This window comes from Sorex araneus, chromosome 7 (assembly GCF_027595985.1).
Source record: "Sorex araneus isolate mSorAra2 chromosome 7, mSorAra2.pri, whole genome shotgun sequence".
NCBI classification, from domain to species: domain Eukaryota; kingdom Metazoa; phylum Chordata; class Mammalia; order Eulipotyphla; family Soricidae; genus Sorex; species Sorex araneus.
Window position 1 is genome coordinate 37,301,875 of NC_073308.1, and position 19,724 is coordinate 37,321,598.

Below are 19,724 nucleotides of genomic sequence, written 5' to 3' on the forward strand. Positions count from 1 at the left end.
TATCCACACACTCATATGCACACACACAAACACACTCACACACATCTATGCACACACACACTCATGCACATACACACTCACACATTTATACACACACTCACGTGCACACACACTCACACACATCTATACACACATGCACACACACACATTTATACACACACTCACATGCACATGCACTCACACATCTACGCATCTATACATACACTCACATGCACACATACTCACACATCAGTACACATGCTCACATGCATACACACTCACACCCATACATACATACACACTCACCCCACACACACACACTCTTGCACACATACACTAACCCCCCACCTCTAAGTTCACTGTGGGTTCACTGCAGCGCAGGTGGGGGAGTTAAAATGTGGGGAAAGAGCAGGCCCCTTCCGAGGGGCCGGGCTGCCGGGGCGCCCCCTGAGGCATGCTGGGTGGCTCCTCACGCCGTGAGTACGAGACTCCTTCCCGGAGACACCCCGTTAGTTCTCCATCCCAGGTTCTCCCCTGAGTTGTGGGAATTGCGAGAGGCCCCAGCAGCCTCCTGGGGGAGCCCCCGTCGGCGCCCCCACACTCCCGCAGCCCCGGGGCTCGGTCACAGGGTTCATTCATCGCATTGGTGCCGGTCCCCGAGTGAAGGATCCTGGGAGGCTCCTGACTTCAGAGCTGAAACTCCGGTCAAGGACCCGGAGAGAGCCCGGAGGTCTGAGCCCAGGGGGAACGTCCAGAGGGTACCGTGCACTTTCCCTGCACGCACCTGACCGGGGTTTGATCCCCAGCGTTTCCCTTGGTCCCTTGAGCACTGCCAGGGGCAACCCTCGGATTCGCTGGGTGTGACTTGCGCCCCACTCCCTTCCCACTAAAACCAAGGATTCAGCTCTGGCTTGGCCGTGGGGCGCCGGGGTTCCACTCCCACACGACCAGGACTGACGCCCAGCACTGAGCCAGGGACAGCCCCGGCCCTCAGCCCGGCCAGGTGTGCACCCACAATGAAAACTATTTTAAAATAAAATGCAAGTGAAGATTTGTCACCTGCAGCCCCAAAGGATTGGGGGCACCTGGGCACCAGGAAGCCCCAGCACCCTTCACCCTGTGTCCCCCAGCCCACCTACCTGGGCTCTGTCCCGGTCCTGGTGGGGAGAGCTCTGCCGGGCGCTGGGGGGCGGGAGGCCTGTCTGCGGGGCTGGCTCCCCGCTCCTGAAGCCCAGGGTGACGTCTCCAGGCGGAGACCAGCCCGCCCCCACAGAGCTCCCGACCACCAACTCTCCCGCCTCCCTCCTCCTCCTGCCTCCAGGCCTCCCCCTGACGGAGAGGGGGAGGGAGGAGGAGGGAAATGCGGAGTGCAGGAGAGGGGAAGGGAGAGCAGGGAGGCCAGGGAGGAGGAGGGGGGCCGGTCAGGTATCAGGGGACTGTTTGCGGCAGAGCTGGGGGTGGGGGGTAGCCAGTGTGAAAGTTCCCGACCCCGCAGGAGGAAGGAAGGGTCTCTGGTCTCAGACAGGGGCTCCGGGCTGGGTCGGTCCCGCCCCTGACTTAGCAACAAGGCTCTGAGACCGCAGAGCGGGCCGGCAGAGGGCCAGGCGCGTGTGAGAAAGCCGGGTTCGGGCTCGGTGGGTGCTAGCTGTGCCTAGTGGGTGGGCGCGCTCCTGCCCCTGGGCTGTCGGGGCAGGGAGGCGGGCACTGGGGCACGGTGCTCAGCCTGCTCTGTATTCAGATGTGTCCCCGGCCTTAGTCTGCATGAACGGGCTCCCCCCTAGGACCCTGGGACACCGGCTGGCCGCTCCGGAGGCCAGGCCGTCTGTCTGTCCCTTCACAGGCTGTGAACTCAGGTGAATGTGGAGGCTGAGAAAACAGGTACCCGGAGGCAGGTGTGCCCGGGGCCTCAGCCACGGGGAGTGAGCGGGCCTGGACGTGTCCATCACGGCCACGGGGAGCGAGAGGGCCTGGATGTGTCCATCATGGCCATGGGGAGTGAGCGGGCCTGGACGTGTCCATCACGGCCACGGGGAGCGAGAGGGCCCGGACATGTCCATCACGGCCTGGACATGTCCATCACGGCCACGGGGAGCGAGTGGGCCTGGACGTGTCCATCACGGCCACGGGGAGCGAGCGGGCCTAGATGTGTCCATCACGGCCACGGGGAGTGAGCGGGCCTGGATGTGTCCATCACAGCCACGGGGAGCGAGCGGGCCTGGACGTGTCCATCACGGCCACGGGGAGCGAGAGGGCCCGGACATGTCCATCATGGCCACAGGGAGTGAGGGTCCAGATGTGTCCAGTCATGACCACAAGGAGGTGGGGCCCAGACATGTCTGGTCATAGCCATGGGGAGGACAGACAGTGCCCACATTTCCTCACACATTAGCTCGGGCTAAAGAGCCGCGGGACAGCCTGTGTGAATTCTGTGTGACAGCGACAGGTGGGGGGGCACACGCGACATCGGGAGACGGTGACCGGAGCTTCAGGGTTTAATCTTGGTCTCCTGGACGGATGATCAATGGTGATCAAAGCCCGTCCCCAACGGGTGTGACATCAGGCCGGCCTGACCCCCGGAGCCCTGCTTCTGCTCCCCGCTGTCCTGGCAGCCTCAGGGGCTGACTGGGGTGGGGGTCGGGGCACGGCCGCTCCCTTGGCTCTGTCCTTCCTTTGAGAGGCGGCAGCCGGCTCGCAGGGCGGGGATGAGTCAGCGCAGGGTCGCCCGTCTGTCCCCCCTGGCCCCCTCAGCCGGGACCCCAGTTTAAGAAGCGGGTTCATCTCTGCTCTTCAGACCATGGAGCTGCTGCCGCCCTGGAGCCTCCGGAACAGCTGTGAGAGGAGAGTCATTAGGGCAGACAAAGGGGCAGAGGCCGGGCCTCAGGCGGCCCTGAGCGTTGGGGGAGGGCCCGGTGTGGGGGCTATGAGGGGGGTGTGGGGGGCTGTGAGGGCTGTGAGGACTGTGAGGGGACTGTGAGGGGGCTGTGAGGGGGCTGTGAGGACTGTGAGGGGGCTGTGAGGGACTGTGAGGGAGCCGTGAGTGGAGGCTGAGAGGGGGCTGTGAGGGGTCCCTGTGTGGGGGCTGTGAGGGGGCCTGGTGTGAGGGCTATGAGGGAGTTGTAGGGGGGCTGTGAGGGGACTTTGGGGGACTGTGATGGGGCTATGACAGGGCTGTGAGGGATCTGTGAGGGGACTGTGAAGGGACTGTGAGGGGACTGTGAAGGGACTGTGAAGGGACTGTGAGGGGGCTTGAGTGTGGGAGCTGTGAGGGGACCCTGTGTGGGGGCTGTGAGGGGGCTGTGGGGGCTTTGAGGGGGCTGTGGGGGGCTGTGAGGGGGCTGTGTGGAAGGTCTATACGGGGTCTGTGAGGAAATTCTGCATGGGGGCTGTGAGGGGCCTGGTGTGGGGGCTGTGAGGGGGCGGGCTGTGGGAGTGTGAGGGGACCCGGTGCAGGGGACCCACTGTGAGGGGGCCCGGCTGTGAGGATCCGAGCTGGCGGGTGCAGGTGCAGGACCCGCAGAGCTGCCAGCTCGGGTGCCTCAGAGAAACGAGGCCCTGACAGGAGACTCTGTTCCTGCTTTCCCGCCTCGGCCTCCCGGTGTCCAACGCCCACACAAACTGTGCCTGGAAGTCTCCGGCTCACTCCAGCTGGGGACCCGAGTCTCAGGGCACAATGAGGAGTGACGCTAGCTGCCCCCTGCATAGCACAGCCCACACATCCAGGTGCCCGCCCCTCTGCTCCTGTCCGATGGGGGAGGCAGCAGGGGTCCCCTCCAACCCGGGGGCAGCTCTCCTCCCCCCACCCAGGCACACGAGCGCGAGGGTTACTCACCGCACTCAGGAAGGGGATGTTGACGGCATTGCCCAGGAAGCCGAAGGCCACAGGGAAAAAGCCCCTAGGAGCACAGGCAGGAGGGGCTCAGTGGAGGTGCAGAGCGGTTCCTGGGGGCAGGCTTGCTTCTGCACCCCTGTTTCCCGAGAGGCGGCCGAGTGGGGTGGTTCAGAGTGAGGGGCCCCAATCCTTACGCACCAATAGCCCTGGCCCAGAGACTCCCAACTGAACCCCAAAATGGATCAGCGCCCTGCAGAGACGTCTCTGGGACCCAACCATTTACAATCTAGAAATTTCTAGAAATTTACATGTGCAGTCGCGGCCGTGCGAGCTCTTAGGATATTCAAAATGAGCAATGGGAAGTGAATTATCTAGGTCTGCCCCGGCAGGCAGGCTGGAACAGTGGTGGGAAAGTTCGAGCAAAACATAATGCCCAAGGGGCTGGAGCGATAGCACAGCGGGTAGGGCGTTTGCCTTGCACGCAGCCGACCTGGGTTCAATCCCCAGCATCCCATAGGGTCCCCTGAGCACCGCCAGGGGTAATTCCTGAGTGCAGAGCCAGGAGTAACCCCTGTGCATCGCCAGGTAAAGAGAAAGATAAAAAACCCATAATGCCCCAATTTAGAGGGAGAGTATTAGGGAAATTGTCGGCCACAGAGGCAGGGTGAGGACTGGAATGTGTGTCTGTGTGTGGGGGGATACAGGTTGGTGGTGGAAAATGTGCACTAAAGAAAAAAAAAAAGAGGGGCCCCGGGGTTAGGGTACACACAGCATATGTGAGAGGCCTGAACGGGGAGCTAAGGTCAGCGCCCCCTTGTGTTCACATCTTGGTACTACCACTTTTTGGTGCTTTTGAGTTCAACTTCGGGGAATCTCTTCCCAGCTGTGCAGCGGAACGGTGCAAAGATGCTCGCCGTGGTCCAGAGCTGCCATGGTGACAGCCGGTGGACAGGGCACCCAGCTCTGACCTGGACTCGGGGCCGGGGTGTCTGCTCCAGGTTGTGCTCCCCTTTATTCTCCCTCCTGCCTCCGAACCCGGCCACAGAACCACCCAGTCCCTCAGCAGCGCTGCGGTATCAAACACAGCCTGGACCAACGTGGGACCCCCCTCAGCGGTGTGGTGGTGGGGGGCGGAGTCTGACCTGGCAGAGCCGCCTCCTTCCCTGGGGGAGGTTCCCTTCACTGCCACCTGACTCATGCCAATAACCCACGGGGGACTGGAGCCACAGTACAGGGGGAGAGAGCTTGCCTTGCACGTGGCCAACCCAGGTTCCACCCTGGCATCCCCGGGGGTCCCCACCAGGAGTGATTCCCGAGTGCAGAGTCAGAAGTCCTGAGCACGGCCGGGGTGGCGCCAAAACAAATCAAACAAAATGGGCTAGAGCAGAGGGCAGTGAGCACACAGGGTGCCCGGGGCCTGGTGACTCTGGCTGCATCACCTGCCCGGCCTCCCACAGGGCCCCAGGACTCAGGGCAGGCGTGCACAGCGGGTGCTCAGGGTCCCTCTGGGTATGGCAGAGGTGGCCCTTTCCTCAGCGTCCCCTAAGGCGCGGTGTCCCAGCTCTGCAGCGCCTGCCGGAAGGGCTGCCCAGGGCCCACACTCACTTGAAGAGGTTGAAGAACCCGTAGGCTTCCAGGGCCATGCCCAGGAGCGGCCAGCGCAGCAGCACGATGGCCACGCCCCCCAGGAAGAAGCCCGTGGCCTTGAGCTTGTGCCTCTGGAAGAAGAAGGAGCAGGTTTTCCTCAGGCCGATGATGAGGGAGAGGCCGGCCAGGAACAGGAGCTGCGGAGAGAGGGGTGGGGGGGGGGAAAGGCCGTTGTTGGGGGACTGGATAGATCAAGGAGAAGGACGGGATGGGGAGTTGACGGGAACTTTGGACCCAGATGAGGCGAAGTGTTGCCCCCATGGGGGTCCTGTAACTGCTCTATCTCTGCTCCCTCTCCCGGAAGCATCTCTCCTTGGGAAAGCCCATTACACAGATGTTGTCCTGATAAACTAAGACCCTCGGTATGTAAAAGTCTAGCCTGGGTAGACTCGGATAGTTAGCCACTTGCCCCAGGAACATTGTGCCCCTCCTTCTGCTGGCTCCTGGCCTCAGCAATAAACACCGTAGGTGGAGGAGAGCCGGGCTCTCAGCCTGCGAGGCCGTGAGCCCCCGGCCCCATGCTTTCTCTCTCTCTTATTCCTGGCTCTTCACCTAGTCCCCGCGGCGGTCCTGCTTCAGGCCTGTCCACCCGGGGTGGGTCGCTGGCAAGGCGTGAGGGCCGGCCGGGGCGAGGGCCGCTCTCAGAGAGGGCGACCTAGCCACACAGCCGAGGGCACAGAGAACTGAGAAGGCTCGGAGGTGTCAGAGTCACACTGACGTCATTCCCCACCCGCCTGCCCGGCGCTCGCTGACACAGAGGCGAGGCCCAAGGCCTGGGCGCCTGGGCCTGCCTGTGGGGTGGCGCCGGGCCCACCCCCGTGGCTGCTCGGTCCCTTCTGAAAGCCCAGGCTCAGGACTTCTTCCAGCACATTCCACCCTCTCCCTCCTCTTCCCTATAACCTTTTGCTTATTTGTTTGTTGGTTTGGGGGCCACACCCTGTGGTGTACAGAGCTGACTCCTGGCTCTGTGCTCAGGGGTCACTCCTGGTGGGGCTCAGAGGATCACATGGAGTGCTGGGGGTCGAACCCAGGCTGGCTGCGTGCAAGGCCAGTGCCCTCCCTGCTGTGCCCACCTCTCCGTACCTGGGTTTCCCCAGCCGTTCTGCTCTCGGGCAGATGCCTTCTCCGTCCCTCCCTCGTCTCCTTTCTAGATTCCTTTCCTCTGTCCCCAAGTACACCCAGTCAGTCCCCATCAGCCAGCGAGAGGCCCGGGGCAGGCAGGCCTAGGGCAGCCCTGAACGTGGCACCAGAGCCCAGGTTCTCCAGGGCCCCTCGCCTGCCTGGCCTGGCCAGTGCCTGCCCCCGGGCTAGCACAGTATAAATGAAGTGGACGCCGCCCATTCCGAGATCTCAGCGGGGCACCGGGGGCGCAGGCGGGCTGGGGACTCACGTTTCCGAAGGCCAGGAGCACGGAGTCAAAGTACAGCAGGATTCCGAGGAGGATGAAGAAGAGGCCGAAGCCAGCCGTGCCCACGCCGATCTCTGCAAGGGACAAGCAGGCTGGGCTGGGCTTGGGGGGCTCAAGAAGGACATGAACAGGTGCCACTGGGGTGGGACGGGGGTGGGAAATGGGTGACCCTGCACCCACCGTGCTCTCAGAAGAACGGGGGTGAGGGAGAGGGAGGGCGGGAGCGCCCGGAGACTGAGGTCAGTCCTGAGCACTGGGCAGGAGCTCGCCCTCCCCACACCCTGCTACGGTGTCCTCGGGCCCTCAGGGGCCACATTAGCTGGCTCAGAAGTTCCCACCAAGGACCAGAGCAGTAGTACAGCGGGTAGGGCGTTTGCCTTGCACACAGCCAGCCCCAGTGTGATCCCCGGCATCCCATAGGGTCCCCCAAGCACCGCCAGGAGTGATTCCTGAGTGCAGAGCCAGGAGTAACCCTTGAGCATCGCAGGGTGTGACCCAAAAAGCCAAAAAAAAAAATATGTTTCCACTGAGCCGTCCACAGATCGTTCACACCTATGTGAGTGCAGTCGGGGCCCAGGCTGCTTTGGGGATGCAGGCTGAGGGGGGTGGGGAGGGGTCGTTTTCTGTTTGTTTTCTTGTATAAGAAAGTAGGTTGGGGGTGGGGGTTGAGCAATAGTACGGTAGATAGAGCGTTTGCCTTGCACGCGGCAACCTGGGTTCAGTCCCCAGCATCCCGTATGGTCCTCCAGGCACTGCCAGGAGTGATTCCTGAAGCCAGAGCCAGCAGTGACCCCTGAGCATCACTGGGTGTGACCCCACAACAAAAATAAACAAAGGTAGATTTGGGGGTGCAGGGCTCAGAGTAATTGTTTTTTCGAATTTTGGGTCACACCCGGAGATGCACAGGGGTTACTCCTGGCTCTGCACTCAGGAATTACTCCTGGTGGTGCTCAGGAGACCATATGGGATGCTGGGAATTGAATGCAAGGCAAGCACCCTGTCCATTGTACTATCACTCTGGCCCCCAAATTTAGTTTCTTAGCTGTATTTATATGTGTTTACAGTTTAGAGGTATTAAGTAAGTCCACATTGTGGTACAACCCTCCCAACCTTCCCCATCCATCGTCTACAAAACTCTTCATCTTATACCACCAAACTCTCCCATTAAGCAAACTACCTCTCCCAACACTCTCTCTGTCTCTTTTACACACACACACACACACACACACACACACACACACACTCACACGCTCCTCACCTGTCCCTCATTTGACTCTTCTAGGTAGCCCCTACGAGTGATCCATCCACCACTTGCCCTCAAGGACTGACAGAGTGTTGGGGTTCACTACATGGCGTGACTTCCCTTTTTAAGGCTGGATACTGAGCAAGAAAGAGACAGAGACAGAGTCAGAGGGACAGAGACAGAGTCAGAGAGACAGAGAGGGAGAGGAGGAGAGAGAGTGAGGGAGAAAGGAGAGAGAGAGGAGAGAGAGAGGAAGAGAGAAGAAGGGGAGAGAGAGAGGGAAGAGAGAAGGGGAGAGGAGAGAGAGAGGAAGAGAGAAGGGGAGAGAGGGGGAGAGAGAGAGGGGGAGAGAGAGAAGGGGAGAGAGAGGGAGAGAGAGGGAGAGAGAGAGGGGAAGAGGGAGAGGGAGAGAGTGCACATTCACCCTGTTTATTCATCTACCTGCGGTTCACCCTGCTGTTGCTCCCCCGCCTTGCTCTGGGGAACACTGCAATCCAGGAACAGAGATCTCTTTGAGACTCTGTTTTCAGTCTTGGGGAATGGCCCGTGCTAATCCCGTGGCAGCTGCATCCTCATCTGCCCCCCCAGCGGTGCCAACGACTGGGGTGACGTGGTCCCACTCTGGCTTAGATTGGCATTTTCTAAGCACGAGTCGTGCCCAGCATCTCGTTACGACTGTGCTTATCAGCCTTTGCCTGTCTTGAAGAAGGGTCTCGACAAGTCCTTTCTTCGCCCATTTTTAAAACAGGTTGCGTTTTAAAAACAGGCTTTCCCGCCGAGTTGTAGGAGTTCTTTGCAGGTTTTGAATGTTAACCTCAGGCGAATTATGAAAGTTCCAGTTTTTCTTTCCTTTTCCAAGTTTGCTTTGCCTCTTTGAGGTCCCTTAAGATTCCGTTGACATTGTGGATTTTTCCATTCCTTTTTTTTTTTTTTAATGGGGATTTTGATAGACACGGCGCTGAATCTGCAGGCTCTTGGGGGAGTATTGGCACTGTCACTCTTTGAATTTTTCATGTGTGAACACAGGGTGCTTTTCTATTTGTGGCTTTTAAATTTTCTGTGAACAACACTTGTTTTTAGTGTGCAAGTTTTTGCCTTCTGGGTTAATTTTATTCCTAGGGGGGTTATTTAGTTATTTAGATGCTTTTGCAAGTGCACTTGTATTCCTTCCTTTCTTCTTTCTTTCTTTCTTTCTTTCTTTCTTTCTTTCTTTCTTTCTTTCTTTCTTTCTTTCTTTCTTTCTTTCTTTCTTTCTTTCTTTCTTTTCTTTCTTCCCTCCCTTGCTTCCTTCCTTCCTTCCTTCCTTCCTTCCTTCCTTTCTTTCTTTCTTTCTTTCTTTCTTTCTTTCTTTCTTTCTTTCTTTCTTTCTTTCTTTCTTTCTTTCTTTCTTTTCTTTCTTCCCTCCCTTCCTTCCTTCCTTCCTTCCTTCCTTCCTTCCTTCCTTCCTTCCTTCCTTTCTTTCTTTCTTTCTTTCTTTCTTTCTTTCTTTCTTTCTTTCTTTCTTTCTTTCTTTCTTTCTTTCTTTCCTTTCTTTCTTTCTTTCTTTCTCTTTCTTTCTTTCTCTCTTTCTTTCTTTCAAGAAAAGGACAACTTTGGGACCCAGGAATGGTCCAGCAGCACCTCGCCTGCCTTGCAAGTGAGGCTGAGGGGGCAATGCCGGCACTGCAGCCCAGGCCCGCGTGTAAGACCAGCAGCTCCTTGTTTGGGGTCCCTGGGGCCATAGCAGATGTGTGACCCCGCCCTGTCTGCCTTGGTGCTTCGACCAGGCACTCCACAGTGAAAGAGCGCCCCCCTCCCTCCGCATATGTGTGGAAGGGGAAGAAAGAAATAATAGTAGATTAAAATTTCCACTTTGGGGCAGGAGAGGTGGTGCAGGGCTAAGGTGGTGCAGGGCTTCCTTGTGTGTATCTGGCTCACTTTTGATCTCTGGCACCGGATAAGGCTCCAAGGCGAAAAGGAGCAAAACCAAAATTTTTCCAATTTCAAGTTTATATTGTATCTACAAGTTTATATTGTAGATACACTTTTGAAATATGCTTTATTTACTTGTTATGGGTAAAATGACTTATTCTTATTATAATTTGTAATTGTGTGGTGATAATACGAAAGTATCATATAATCACGGGTATACATGAGGTTGGCTTAATTCTATTTTCTTATATTTTTGACATTTTTAACTCACTTTTATGCCAATATAAAAAATATACAAGTAAGAGTTTAGGGGGGCTGGGGCAAGAGGACAGTGGGGAACAATACACGTCAGTGACCCAGGTTCCATCCCCAGCATCACATATGGTCCCCCTGGGCCTTGCCAGGAGTGATCCCTGAGTGCAGAGCCAGGACTAAGACCTGAGCACAGGCAGGTGAGGCCTCTGTTCCGAAAAAGTAATACGTTTAAATATCACACAGATGGGCTGGAGCGATAGCACAGAGTGTAGGGCGTTCGCCTTGCATGAGGCCAACCCGGGTTCAATTCCTCCATCCCTCTTGGAGAGCCCGGCAAGCTACCAAGAGTATCCCGCCCACATGGCAGAGCCTGGCAAGCTACCCGTGGCATATTTGAAATGCCAAAAACAGTAACAAGTCTTACAGGGGCCGGAGCGATAGCACAGTGGGTAGGGCGTTTGCCTTGCACGAGGCCGACCCGGGTTCGATCCCCAGCATCCCATATGGTCCCCCAAGCACCGCCAGGAGTAATTCCTGAGTGCAAAGCCAGGAGTAACCCCTGAGCATCACTGGGTGTGACCCAAAAAGCAAAAAAAAAAAGTCTTACAATGGAGACGTTACTGGTGCCCACTCGAGCAAATCAATGACAGGGGCAACAGTGCTACATCACAAAGATAACAGTTGGAAAGAAAGAGGCCTTTCTTATTCCCTTTGAACTTTCATGTCAAAGTTATCTCTATATGTCAAGATAAATAAGTTTTGTCATAGAAATATGTAATACCTGTCCACATAGTTTATTTCTGATAGAACAATTATATGTCCAAATGATTATATTAAAAAAAGAGCCTTAGCAAAATCAATATCCTCTTAGGATGCAAACTTAGCCATTTTAGATGGACTAATCATCTTCAATCTTCAATTTCATAATATGAAGCTATTATGAAAAAGCATCAGCTTGTATCATAAAAAATATATACCATGCAGTCATTTAAGAAAAAAGGGAATCAAGGTAGAATTCAAATTGCCACCATTCATAAATAACTTTATACTCAAAGACTAAATAATATAAAAATAATCTAGGATAAAGAAATGATTCAACAAGGTATAGAACCCAATGATCAATAAAATTAATATTTTTAAGTAATTACTTTTTTAAAAGTCTTCTTTTGGTGGGGGAAGTTGTGCCACACTTAGCTGTGCTCAGAGCTTTACTCCTGGCTCAGTGCTCAGGGGGTCACTCACTCCTGGGGGTGCTCAGATGACCGTATGTAATGCTGGAATCAACCTGCTTCAGTAGCAGGCAAATCAAAGCATCCTTCCTCCTGGATTATCTCACCTGCCCAACATTTCTGGCTCTGACCTACAAAGCTACTGGCCGTCATAGCCCCAAAGTGCCCAAATCCCTCCCCCCCGCCCCCCACTGACCCCCTGTCCTCCTGGTCTAGCTTGTCCTTATTCTCTTTTAAGCCCCACTGCTTAATTTCATTTTCTTTCTTTTTCTCTTTCTGTTTGGGGCCACACCTGGCGGTGCCCAGGGCTGACTCCTGACTTTGCACTCAGGGCTCACTCCTGGTGGTGCTCGGTGGACCGTATGGGGTGCCAGAACCCGAACCCAGGTTGTCTGTGTACAAGGCAAGTGCTTTACGTGCTGAATGATCTCTCAAGCCCTTGGTTTAATTTTCTTCAGGAAAGTAGCGGGGCACCAGTATCACTGTCATCCCATTGTTCATTGATTTGCTGGAGCGGGCACCAGTAACGTCTCCATCCTGAGATTTATTTGTTACTGTTTTTGGCATATCGAATACGTCACGGGTAGCTTGCCAGGCTCTGCCATGCATGCGGGATACTCTCGGTAGCTTGCTGGGTTCTCCGAGAGGGGCGGAGGAGTTGAACCCAGGTCAGCTGCGTGCAAGGCAACCGCCCTACCTGCTGTGCTATCGCTACAGCCCAAATATAGAGATACCTGTCATATTCTGAATTTATTTTTAATCTCCTTTTTTGGGGGAGGGCCATGCTGGAGGTGCTTGGGGGACCTTATGTGGTGCTGGGGATCAAATCAGGGTAGCCACGTGAGAGGCAAGTGCCTTACCAATACCAATTTTTTTTATATCAGTTTGTTTGGGGTCCGAGCTGCTCCTGGCTCTGTGCTCAGGGGACCATGTGATACTGAGGACCCAACCCAAGGCTCTGGTGCCCCAGCCTCAAGCCTGTCCACGCCCCCCCCCCCACCCACCGTGTTGCTGGTTCCCTTCTTTCCATTCCCACTGTCGCTGTGGCCGTGGCAGGGCTCAGACACAAGCTTGGCTGTGGTGCTCTCGGGGTCAGACAGCAGGTCGTGACCCTCGCCCTGTGAGCAGCTGTTCTTTTTTTTTTTTGTGACCGTTGCTTTATTTTCTTAAAATTTATTCTTTTATTGAATCACCATGTGGAAAGTTACAAAGCTTTCAGGTTTAAGTCTCAGTTATACAATGCTCGAACACCCATCCCTTCACCAGTGCACGTATTCCACCACCAAGAATCACAGTATCCCTCCCCCGACTCCCCCACCTCCCCAGCCTCCCACCCCGCCTGTGTAACTGGTGAATTTCACTTTACTTTCACTTTACTTTGATTACATTCAATATTTCAACAAAACACTCGCTATTCTTGTTGGGAGTTTCCGACTGTGATCCTGACATGTTTGGTGGTGCTCTCTGGGGAGGGGCCCTCTAGTTTCAGTGCTCACACACCTCTGGGGGAAGGGCCGCCAGAACGTCCTGTGGCAGCTAAAATGCAGGGACGCGCCATCCCCTCGGCTGAAAACTCTGGGCTGCCCTCGGGCGGCGGGTGGGCGAGTGGCACGGCCTGCTGCAGCCTGGGACCCCAGCCGCAGCCACACCAGCCCCCCTGCGCCACCAATATTCTCCGCAGAGATGCCAAACCGCAAACAATTTCAGGTACCCGATGCCCAGGCTAGAACTCTGGGGTCTTTCTGGAGTTGGGGTGGGCAGCTTCCCCCGCCAGCCAACTCCTGGCAGCTCCAACAGCCACGCCCACCTCCCGCAGCTATTGCTCTGCCAACTCCTTGGCCCCGTAGATCCCAAAGCCCCCACATCTGAGGCCACTTGCCCCCTCCTGATTCCTCGATACGGACATTTCAGCAGGAGCGCCGCATTCCATGGGCAAGTGCCATAGAAGCCGACTAAAGTCAAGAAATAAAAACCACAGAGAAGGCTCAGCTTGTAACGGCTTGGTAAATTCTTACCCAAGGACTTAGCCCCGTGGTGAGTTACAACAATTTTCACATAAAACACTTTGTTTTTACTTATTGATTTTAATATTGGAGCTTTGCTGGTTGTTGTTGCTTTGTTTGATTTTTGCATCACACCCAGTGATGCTCAGGGGTTACTCCTGGCTCTGCACTCAGGAATTACTCCTGGCGGTGCTTGGGGGACTGTATGGGATGCTGGGAATCGAACCCAGGTTGGCTGCATGCAAGGCAAATACTCTACCCACTGTGTTATCACTCCGGGCCCACTGGAGCTTTGTGTTATCTAATCAATTTCAACTCTAGAATTGTATCGACATTGTGGCTATGTTTATCACTGTATCACTGTGTCACTGTCATCCCGTTGTTCGTCAATTTACTCGAACGGGTACCAGTAACATCTCTATTCCTCCCAGCCCTGAGATTTCAGCAGCCTCTCCTTACTTGTCTTTCCCAACGATTGGAGGCTCTTTCAGGGTCAGGGGCATGAGACCTATCGTTACTGTTTTTGGCATATCGAATACGCCACGGGAAGCCTGGCTTTGTTTATATTAAAATAAATTTTTGAAATTGCTTGTGATGCCAGCAGAGCAGCCAGGACCTGGCGTGGCATGTGCGGGGTCCTCTTGGCCTCCCCCTTGCCTGGCAGACGCCTTAGCCACCGAACCGTTCTGGGGTCCTACAGGCATACAGGTGTGTAGGTGGCGATGTAGGTGTATTTGGTGGTGCAGGGGATTAAGCCCAGGGAAATGGCAGACAAGCCCTCTCACTGCCTAGCTGCACCCCTGGGTCCCTATGGGCAATTTAAATAAAGGAGATTCTGCTGGACTAGTGAACTAACTTAGAATTGATTCTCATGCATTATGGAATTATTACCACAATGTTTGTAGGTGTTAAAAGTGAGGCGGGAGAGTGTCCAGAATAGACAACTGGTTAAAGAAACCATGGTACATCGACACAGTGAAAAACTACACAGCTATGGGGCCGGAGCAATAGCACAGCAGGTAGGGCGTCTGCCTTGCACGCGACCGACCTGGGTTCAATTCCCAGCATCCCATATGGTCCCCTGAGCACTACCAGGAGTAATTCCTGAATGCAAAGCCAGGAATAACTCCTGTGCATCGCCGGGTGTGACCCAAAAAGCAAAATAAAATAAAACCGATTTTTTTTCTTAAAAGGCTATTGTGATTTTGTTTTAGAAAGAGGCACCATTTTATTGTACCCCTTTTAATTGCTTTTGGTCTGTGGGCCACACCCCGCTGTGATCAGTGCTGACCACTGGCTCTACACTCAGGGGTCACTCCTGGTGGACTCAGGGATCATACGGAGAGCTGGGAATCGAACCCAGGCCAGCCGCACGCCAGCCCTGCTCCCCGCACCCACTCTCTAGCTCTGGTCACTGAGGCCTGTTAAACGCCCCTCGGGCTCTGGGAGCTGCTCTAGCTTCAGGAAAGTCGGGATTCCTGGGGGGGGGGTAGGGCCTCCGGCCGCAGGCTGCACGGGCACTGCAGAACACACCCTCTCTGGGGGCCCAAGTGATAGCACAGTGTGGAGGGTGCTTGCCTTTCTTCCACGCGGCTGACCCAGGTTCGGTCCCCGGCATCCCGTGTCACCCCACACCCCCTTGGCATCACTGACAACAAACAGACCCAGCCCAGAACCTCCACGGCCCTGGGTGCCCAACCCCTTCGTCTCCTGTCTGCGTCACTCCTCGCTCTTTCTTAGTTGCCCGTGACACTCACGGAGACTCTGGCCCGTCGTCCTGTGACTACTTGGGTTTGCCACAAGTTTCCTCCTGCGACAAGATCTAGGTGACGCAGAAACGATCGCAAGGTGGACGTGTTCTGGAAAGGGCACCAGGCAGCTGCATGGTTTTTCCCCCTCGGATCCCCCCGACATTTCTCCTCTCCCTTGATGGCAGCGTTCCCTGCTGCACCCCTTGTTCGGGGTACTCTCCGTTCCCTCCCCTGACCGGATGCTGCCCAGACGCCGTCTCTCCCCCGCCTTGGCACCAGAGACCTTCCACCGGAAGCCTGGGTACCACCCACTGCCGTCTCTGCTCAGCTCCAGCCAAGATGCGCGGGGACAGTTGCCTGGGCACCGCTGCCCCCATCTTGGCAGCGGCTGTGAGCTCGTCTTCCCCCTTCCCCACGAATGATGCCAGGGCCGAGTTGCATAACCAGGGGTAGGTAGGAGTTGTGGAAAAGGGAAGAGGAAGAAGACCTTCTTCCTCACCTCTCAGGGTTGATTCATCACACACAGTCACACAGTCGCTGTCATCCCATTGCTCATCGATTTGCTCGAGCAGGTACCAGTAACGTCTTCATTGTGAGACTTGTTGTTACTGTTTTTGGCATACCCAATACACCACGGGGAGCTTGCCAGGCTCTGCCGTGCGGGCGAGATACCCTCGGTAGCTTGCCGGGATCTCCGAGAGGGGCCGAGGAATCGAACACGGGTCGACCGCATGCAAGCCAAATGCCCTACCGCTGTGCTGTCGCTCCAGCCCAGGGTTGATTCATAGAACAATAAAATGGTGCATCTTTCTAAACAAAATTAAAAGTCCATCTGCTGACATGGATGACGCTGCCAGGCCGGGCTAACTCTTGACCCCCTGGACTGTTTGGCGCCTCGTGGAGGCAGGTCTGTTGTTAGCCTGTTTCCCAGACAGGAAGGAGGCAACTGTGGGGTCCCCCACAGCCCCCCGGCCGGACCCAGTATGAACCGGTGGTCTTGCCCCGAACCAGCCCCGTCCAGTCCTGCCTCCTGGTCCCTCAGAATCAGCTTTGTTTCGAGGGTCTGTCTCTGAAACCCAGACAGCAGGTGTCAGGCCGAGCTCCTGGTCTCGAACCCACCTCTCTTGGTGGCTGGGACAGCCCAGACCCTCCTGCCCGACCTTCCTCAGGCATTTGATCTCTCGGGGTTGGACCCACACCTGCTCCTCTGCATTCTAGCTTCACAGGCCAACATGCCTTTACACCAGTGGAAACCTCGGAGTGAGGCTGAGAAGGCTCCGTCATGAGCCCCCCGGTCTCAGGGACATTGTTGGGCTTTCTTTTTTTTGGGGGGAGGAGCTTGGGGGAGGAGCTTGGGGAGGGGTCACACCTGGCAGAGCTCAGGGGTTCCTGGTGGTGCTTGGGGAACCATTTGGGGTGCCGGGGATCCAACCCAAGTGGCTGTATGCCAGGCCAGCGCCCTACCCACTGTACTATCTCTCTGGCCCCCACGTCACTGCTGTTCATCCTTCCAGTTCACTCCTCCCCCTGAGCCTCATCCCTCGGCCTCCCGCTGGGCTCCCTCTCTCCAGCTCGGGCCACGCTGCTGGGGAACCACGGAGCTTCCCTCCCCTGCTCCACCCCTCGCCCGGTCCAGCCTTTCCGTGCTTCGTGGCTACTGGGCCCCGGACGCTGCTCATTTCTCCGTGCTCCTTCGCTCTGTTTCACTTCATACACGGCCCCGCACAGCTGTGCCGGGATCACCAGCTCTGCGCCCGCCCATGCAGGGAGGGTGGGAGAGGGGGTGGGGGGGGAGCACAGCGCCCGGACAGACTCGGGTCTCCGGGAACCCCGTTTCTCTGCACCCTGGACGCTTGAACGCTCTTTCCTGTCCTACAACATTCCCCACCTAGTGAGCTCATCCTGCCTCCCTCGGGCTCCCCCTGCTCCCAGGAGCCGCCGGGGTGCTGGCAAACAGAGCCCAGTCCTAGCAGCGCACGGCCTGCCTCCTCTCTGCTTCCTCTGGGCTCCGGGTGAAGCAGAGAGCCCCACCCCCGCCACCAGTGGGCCCTGCCTTCCGCCCTTGCCTGCCCCTCCGGCCCCCCATCAGAGCCCTCCACTCCTGCCTCAGGGTCTTTGAACAAGCTCAGTCTTTCTTCACCCCTCCACTCAGCCTCAGGCAGTCATCCTGGGGGTCTCAAGGCCACCCCAGTTCCCAGTCCTCCGATGTCTCCTGGCCTTTAGATCTGCTCTCTCTCATTTCATTTTCATTGAGCTTAATACTGTAGCACTGTAGCACTGTCACACTGTATCACTGTCATCCTGTTTGCTGTTCATCGATTTGCTTGAGTGGGCACCAGTAACGTCTCCACGGTGAGACTTGTTGTTACTGTTTTTGGCATATCCAATACTCCACAGGTAGCTTGCCAGGCTCTGCCGTGCGGGCGAGATACTCTCGGTAGCTTGCCAAGATCTCCGAGAGGGACAGAGGAATCGAACCCGGGTCGGCCGTGTGCAAGGCAAATGCCCTACCTGCTATGCTACTTTGGTTTAATGAAACGCTGGCTGGCCCTTGGTCCTGGGCCTCAGCCCTCCACACCCTCCCCTCACAACGGGTGGTGTCCCTGTCATCTCTTGCCTCAAACCAGGGCCTCCAAGTGGCTGATGTCACCCTCCACAGTCCACTCTCAACCCAGCGTCCAGGGTGATCTTATGAGAGATAACCAGACCCTATCACCCCTCTGTAGAAAGTTCATTATTCCTAGCTCACAGAGCTGAAACCAAAGTTTGGGTCCATTCTGGAGTCCCCGGGTCTTGACCCAGACCCCAGCGACTGCACCCTTCACCCACCCTGCACCGATCATACCAGTTCCTTGATCTTCCAACACAACACAAATGCTTGTACCCCAGGGCCTTTGCACATCTGCCCTCTTTCCCTAGAACACTTTCTAGGGAAAGTGTTTACTTTCCCAGCCACTGGAGGGAAGCCAGTGAAGCTTCAAGCTTCACTGAGCCCAGTTACCTGAGCCCCCCGCACCCCATGAGTTAGATTACTCATGGTTTTGCTCCCTCACTTCCTGTAGGGCTCCTTAGGAAGGCGCCTTCCTGATGGATGCTCCACTAGCCACTCTCTAGCGAACAGTAACCCTCGAGCCTCACACTGCAGGGCCTCCTGGCTCCCGCTTGCCGGAAGTCCTCCCCAGGGATGCCTGCATCTGTGTCCGTCTCTGCAGTGCGTGAGCGGGGACACACACCACACTGACCCCCTGGCGAAGGCAGGTTTGTCCCAGGGCTGTTTGCTTCTATTCACAGGGGAGACTGCAGGGGTGCGGGGGGTGGGGGGGGCTCAGGTAAGTGGTCTCAGTGAAGCTCGAAGCTGTCCCCACCCTCCAGTGGCTGGCTGTGGGCGGGGGCTCCCCCACATGGGAGGGGAGAGGTTGGGGGTCGGACAGCAGAGTGGAGTTTGCTTCGTTAAGAGGAAGTCCAGGGGGCTGGAGCCATAGCACAGCAGGTAGGGCATTTGCCTTGCACGCGGACGACCCGGGTTTGATTCCCAGCATCCCCTAGGGTCTTCTGAGCACCACCAGGAGTAATTCCTGAGTGCCGAGCCAGGAGTAACCCCTGTGCATCGCCAGGTGTGACCCAAAAAGAAAAAACAAAGAAGTCCAGGCTGCAGGGGTCCCTGAGGGTGAGTGGGGTCATGTCAGAATGGGCAGAGCCCACTGGCCGCCTTTGTCGAATCCCGGGTTCGAGGACCCTGGCTGGCGGAGGAACCAGCCTGCATTGGTCTGGCCAGCGCCCTGGCGGCACTGTGGGCAGTGAGCGAGCCACACCCGCCCACCTGACTGCAGCTCCGTGCCAACACGGCAGCTCCAGTCAGAGGCTCCAGAGGTCGCAGGTTCCCCAGGAAGCTCCCTGCTGGCAGGGGTGTGTCTCCACCTGCCCTGCTGGCTACAGGAGTACCCAATCCAGACCCGGCGCCCCCCAGTCCCCCACCCGCCCACCCGCCCGGCACTCACTCTGCAGCTCTGTGATGGAGATCATGATGTCGGGGAGGGGGCCCTTCCTGGAAGAAGCTGCCAAGAAGCACGCAGCCGAGAGCCCGGCTCCAACATGCTCTAGGATGTGACCCTTGGTAAGTTGTGAAATGAGCCTCTGTCAATCATTAACACACGCACTCACGCGCATGCGCGCACACACACATGCGAACGTACACATACACACACGCACACACACATACACATGCACACATACATGCACGCACACACATGCACACACGCACAATACACTAATACACATGCACATGCACGCATGCACACACATACATGTACACACATGTACATACATGCATGCATACATACACATATGCAGATGCACATATATAGCCAAGGCACCTCCTCTGGTTCTTGCCAGGCACATCCCTTCCCTGCACCCCACCCACTTGCAGCAGGTAACATCCACCTGGCTGAATTCAGCTACTTCCGGGGACT

General features: G+C 56.4%; 1 protein-coding gene across 1 annotated transcript; it reads right to left on the reverse strand.

Annotated features, from left to right (window-relative positions):
* Positions 1-2,482: 2,482 nt before the first annotated feature.
* Positions 2,483-19,427, reverse strand: GOLT1A (golgi transport 1A). The gene is made up of 5 exons (XM_004610168.2): positions 19,254-19,427; positions 6,846-6,937; positions 5,414-5,592; positions 3,809-3,872; positions 2,483-2,808 (listed from the first exon to the last, which is right to left on the reverse strand). The coding sequence occupies exons 1-5, from the start codon at positions 19,276-19,278 to the stop codon at positions 2,767-2,769; spliced, it is 402 nt and encodes a 133-aa protein (XP_004610225.1). The 5' UTR covers positions 19,279-19,427; the 3' UTR covers positions 2,483-2,766.
* Between the last annotated feature and the right edge of the window lie 297 nt (positions 19,428-19,724).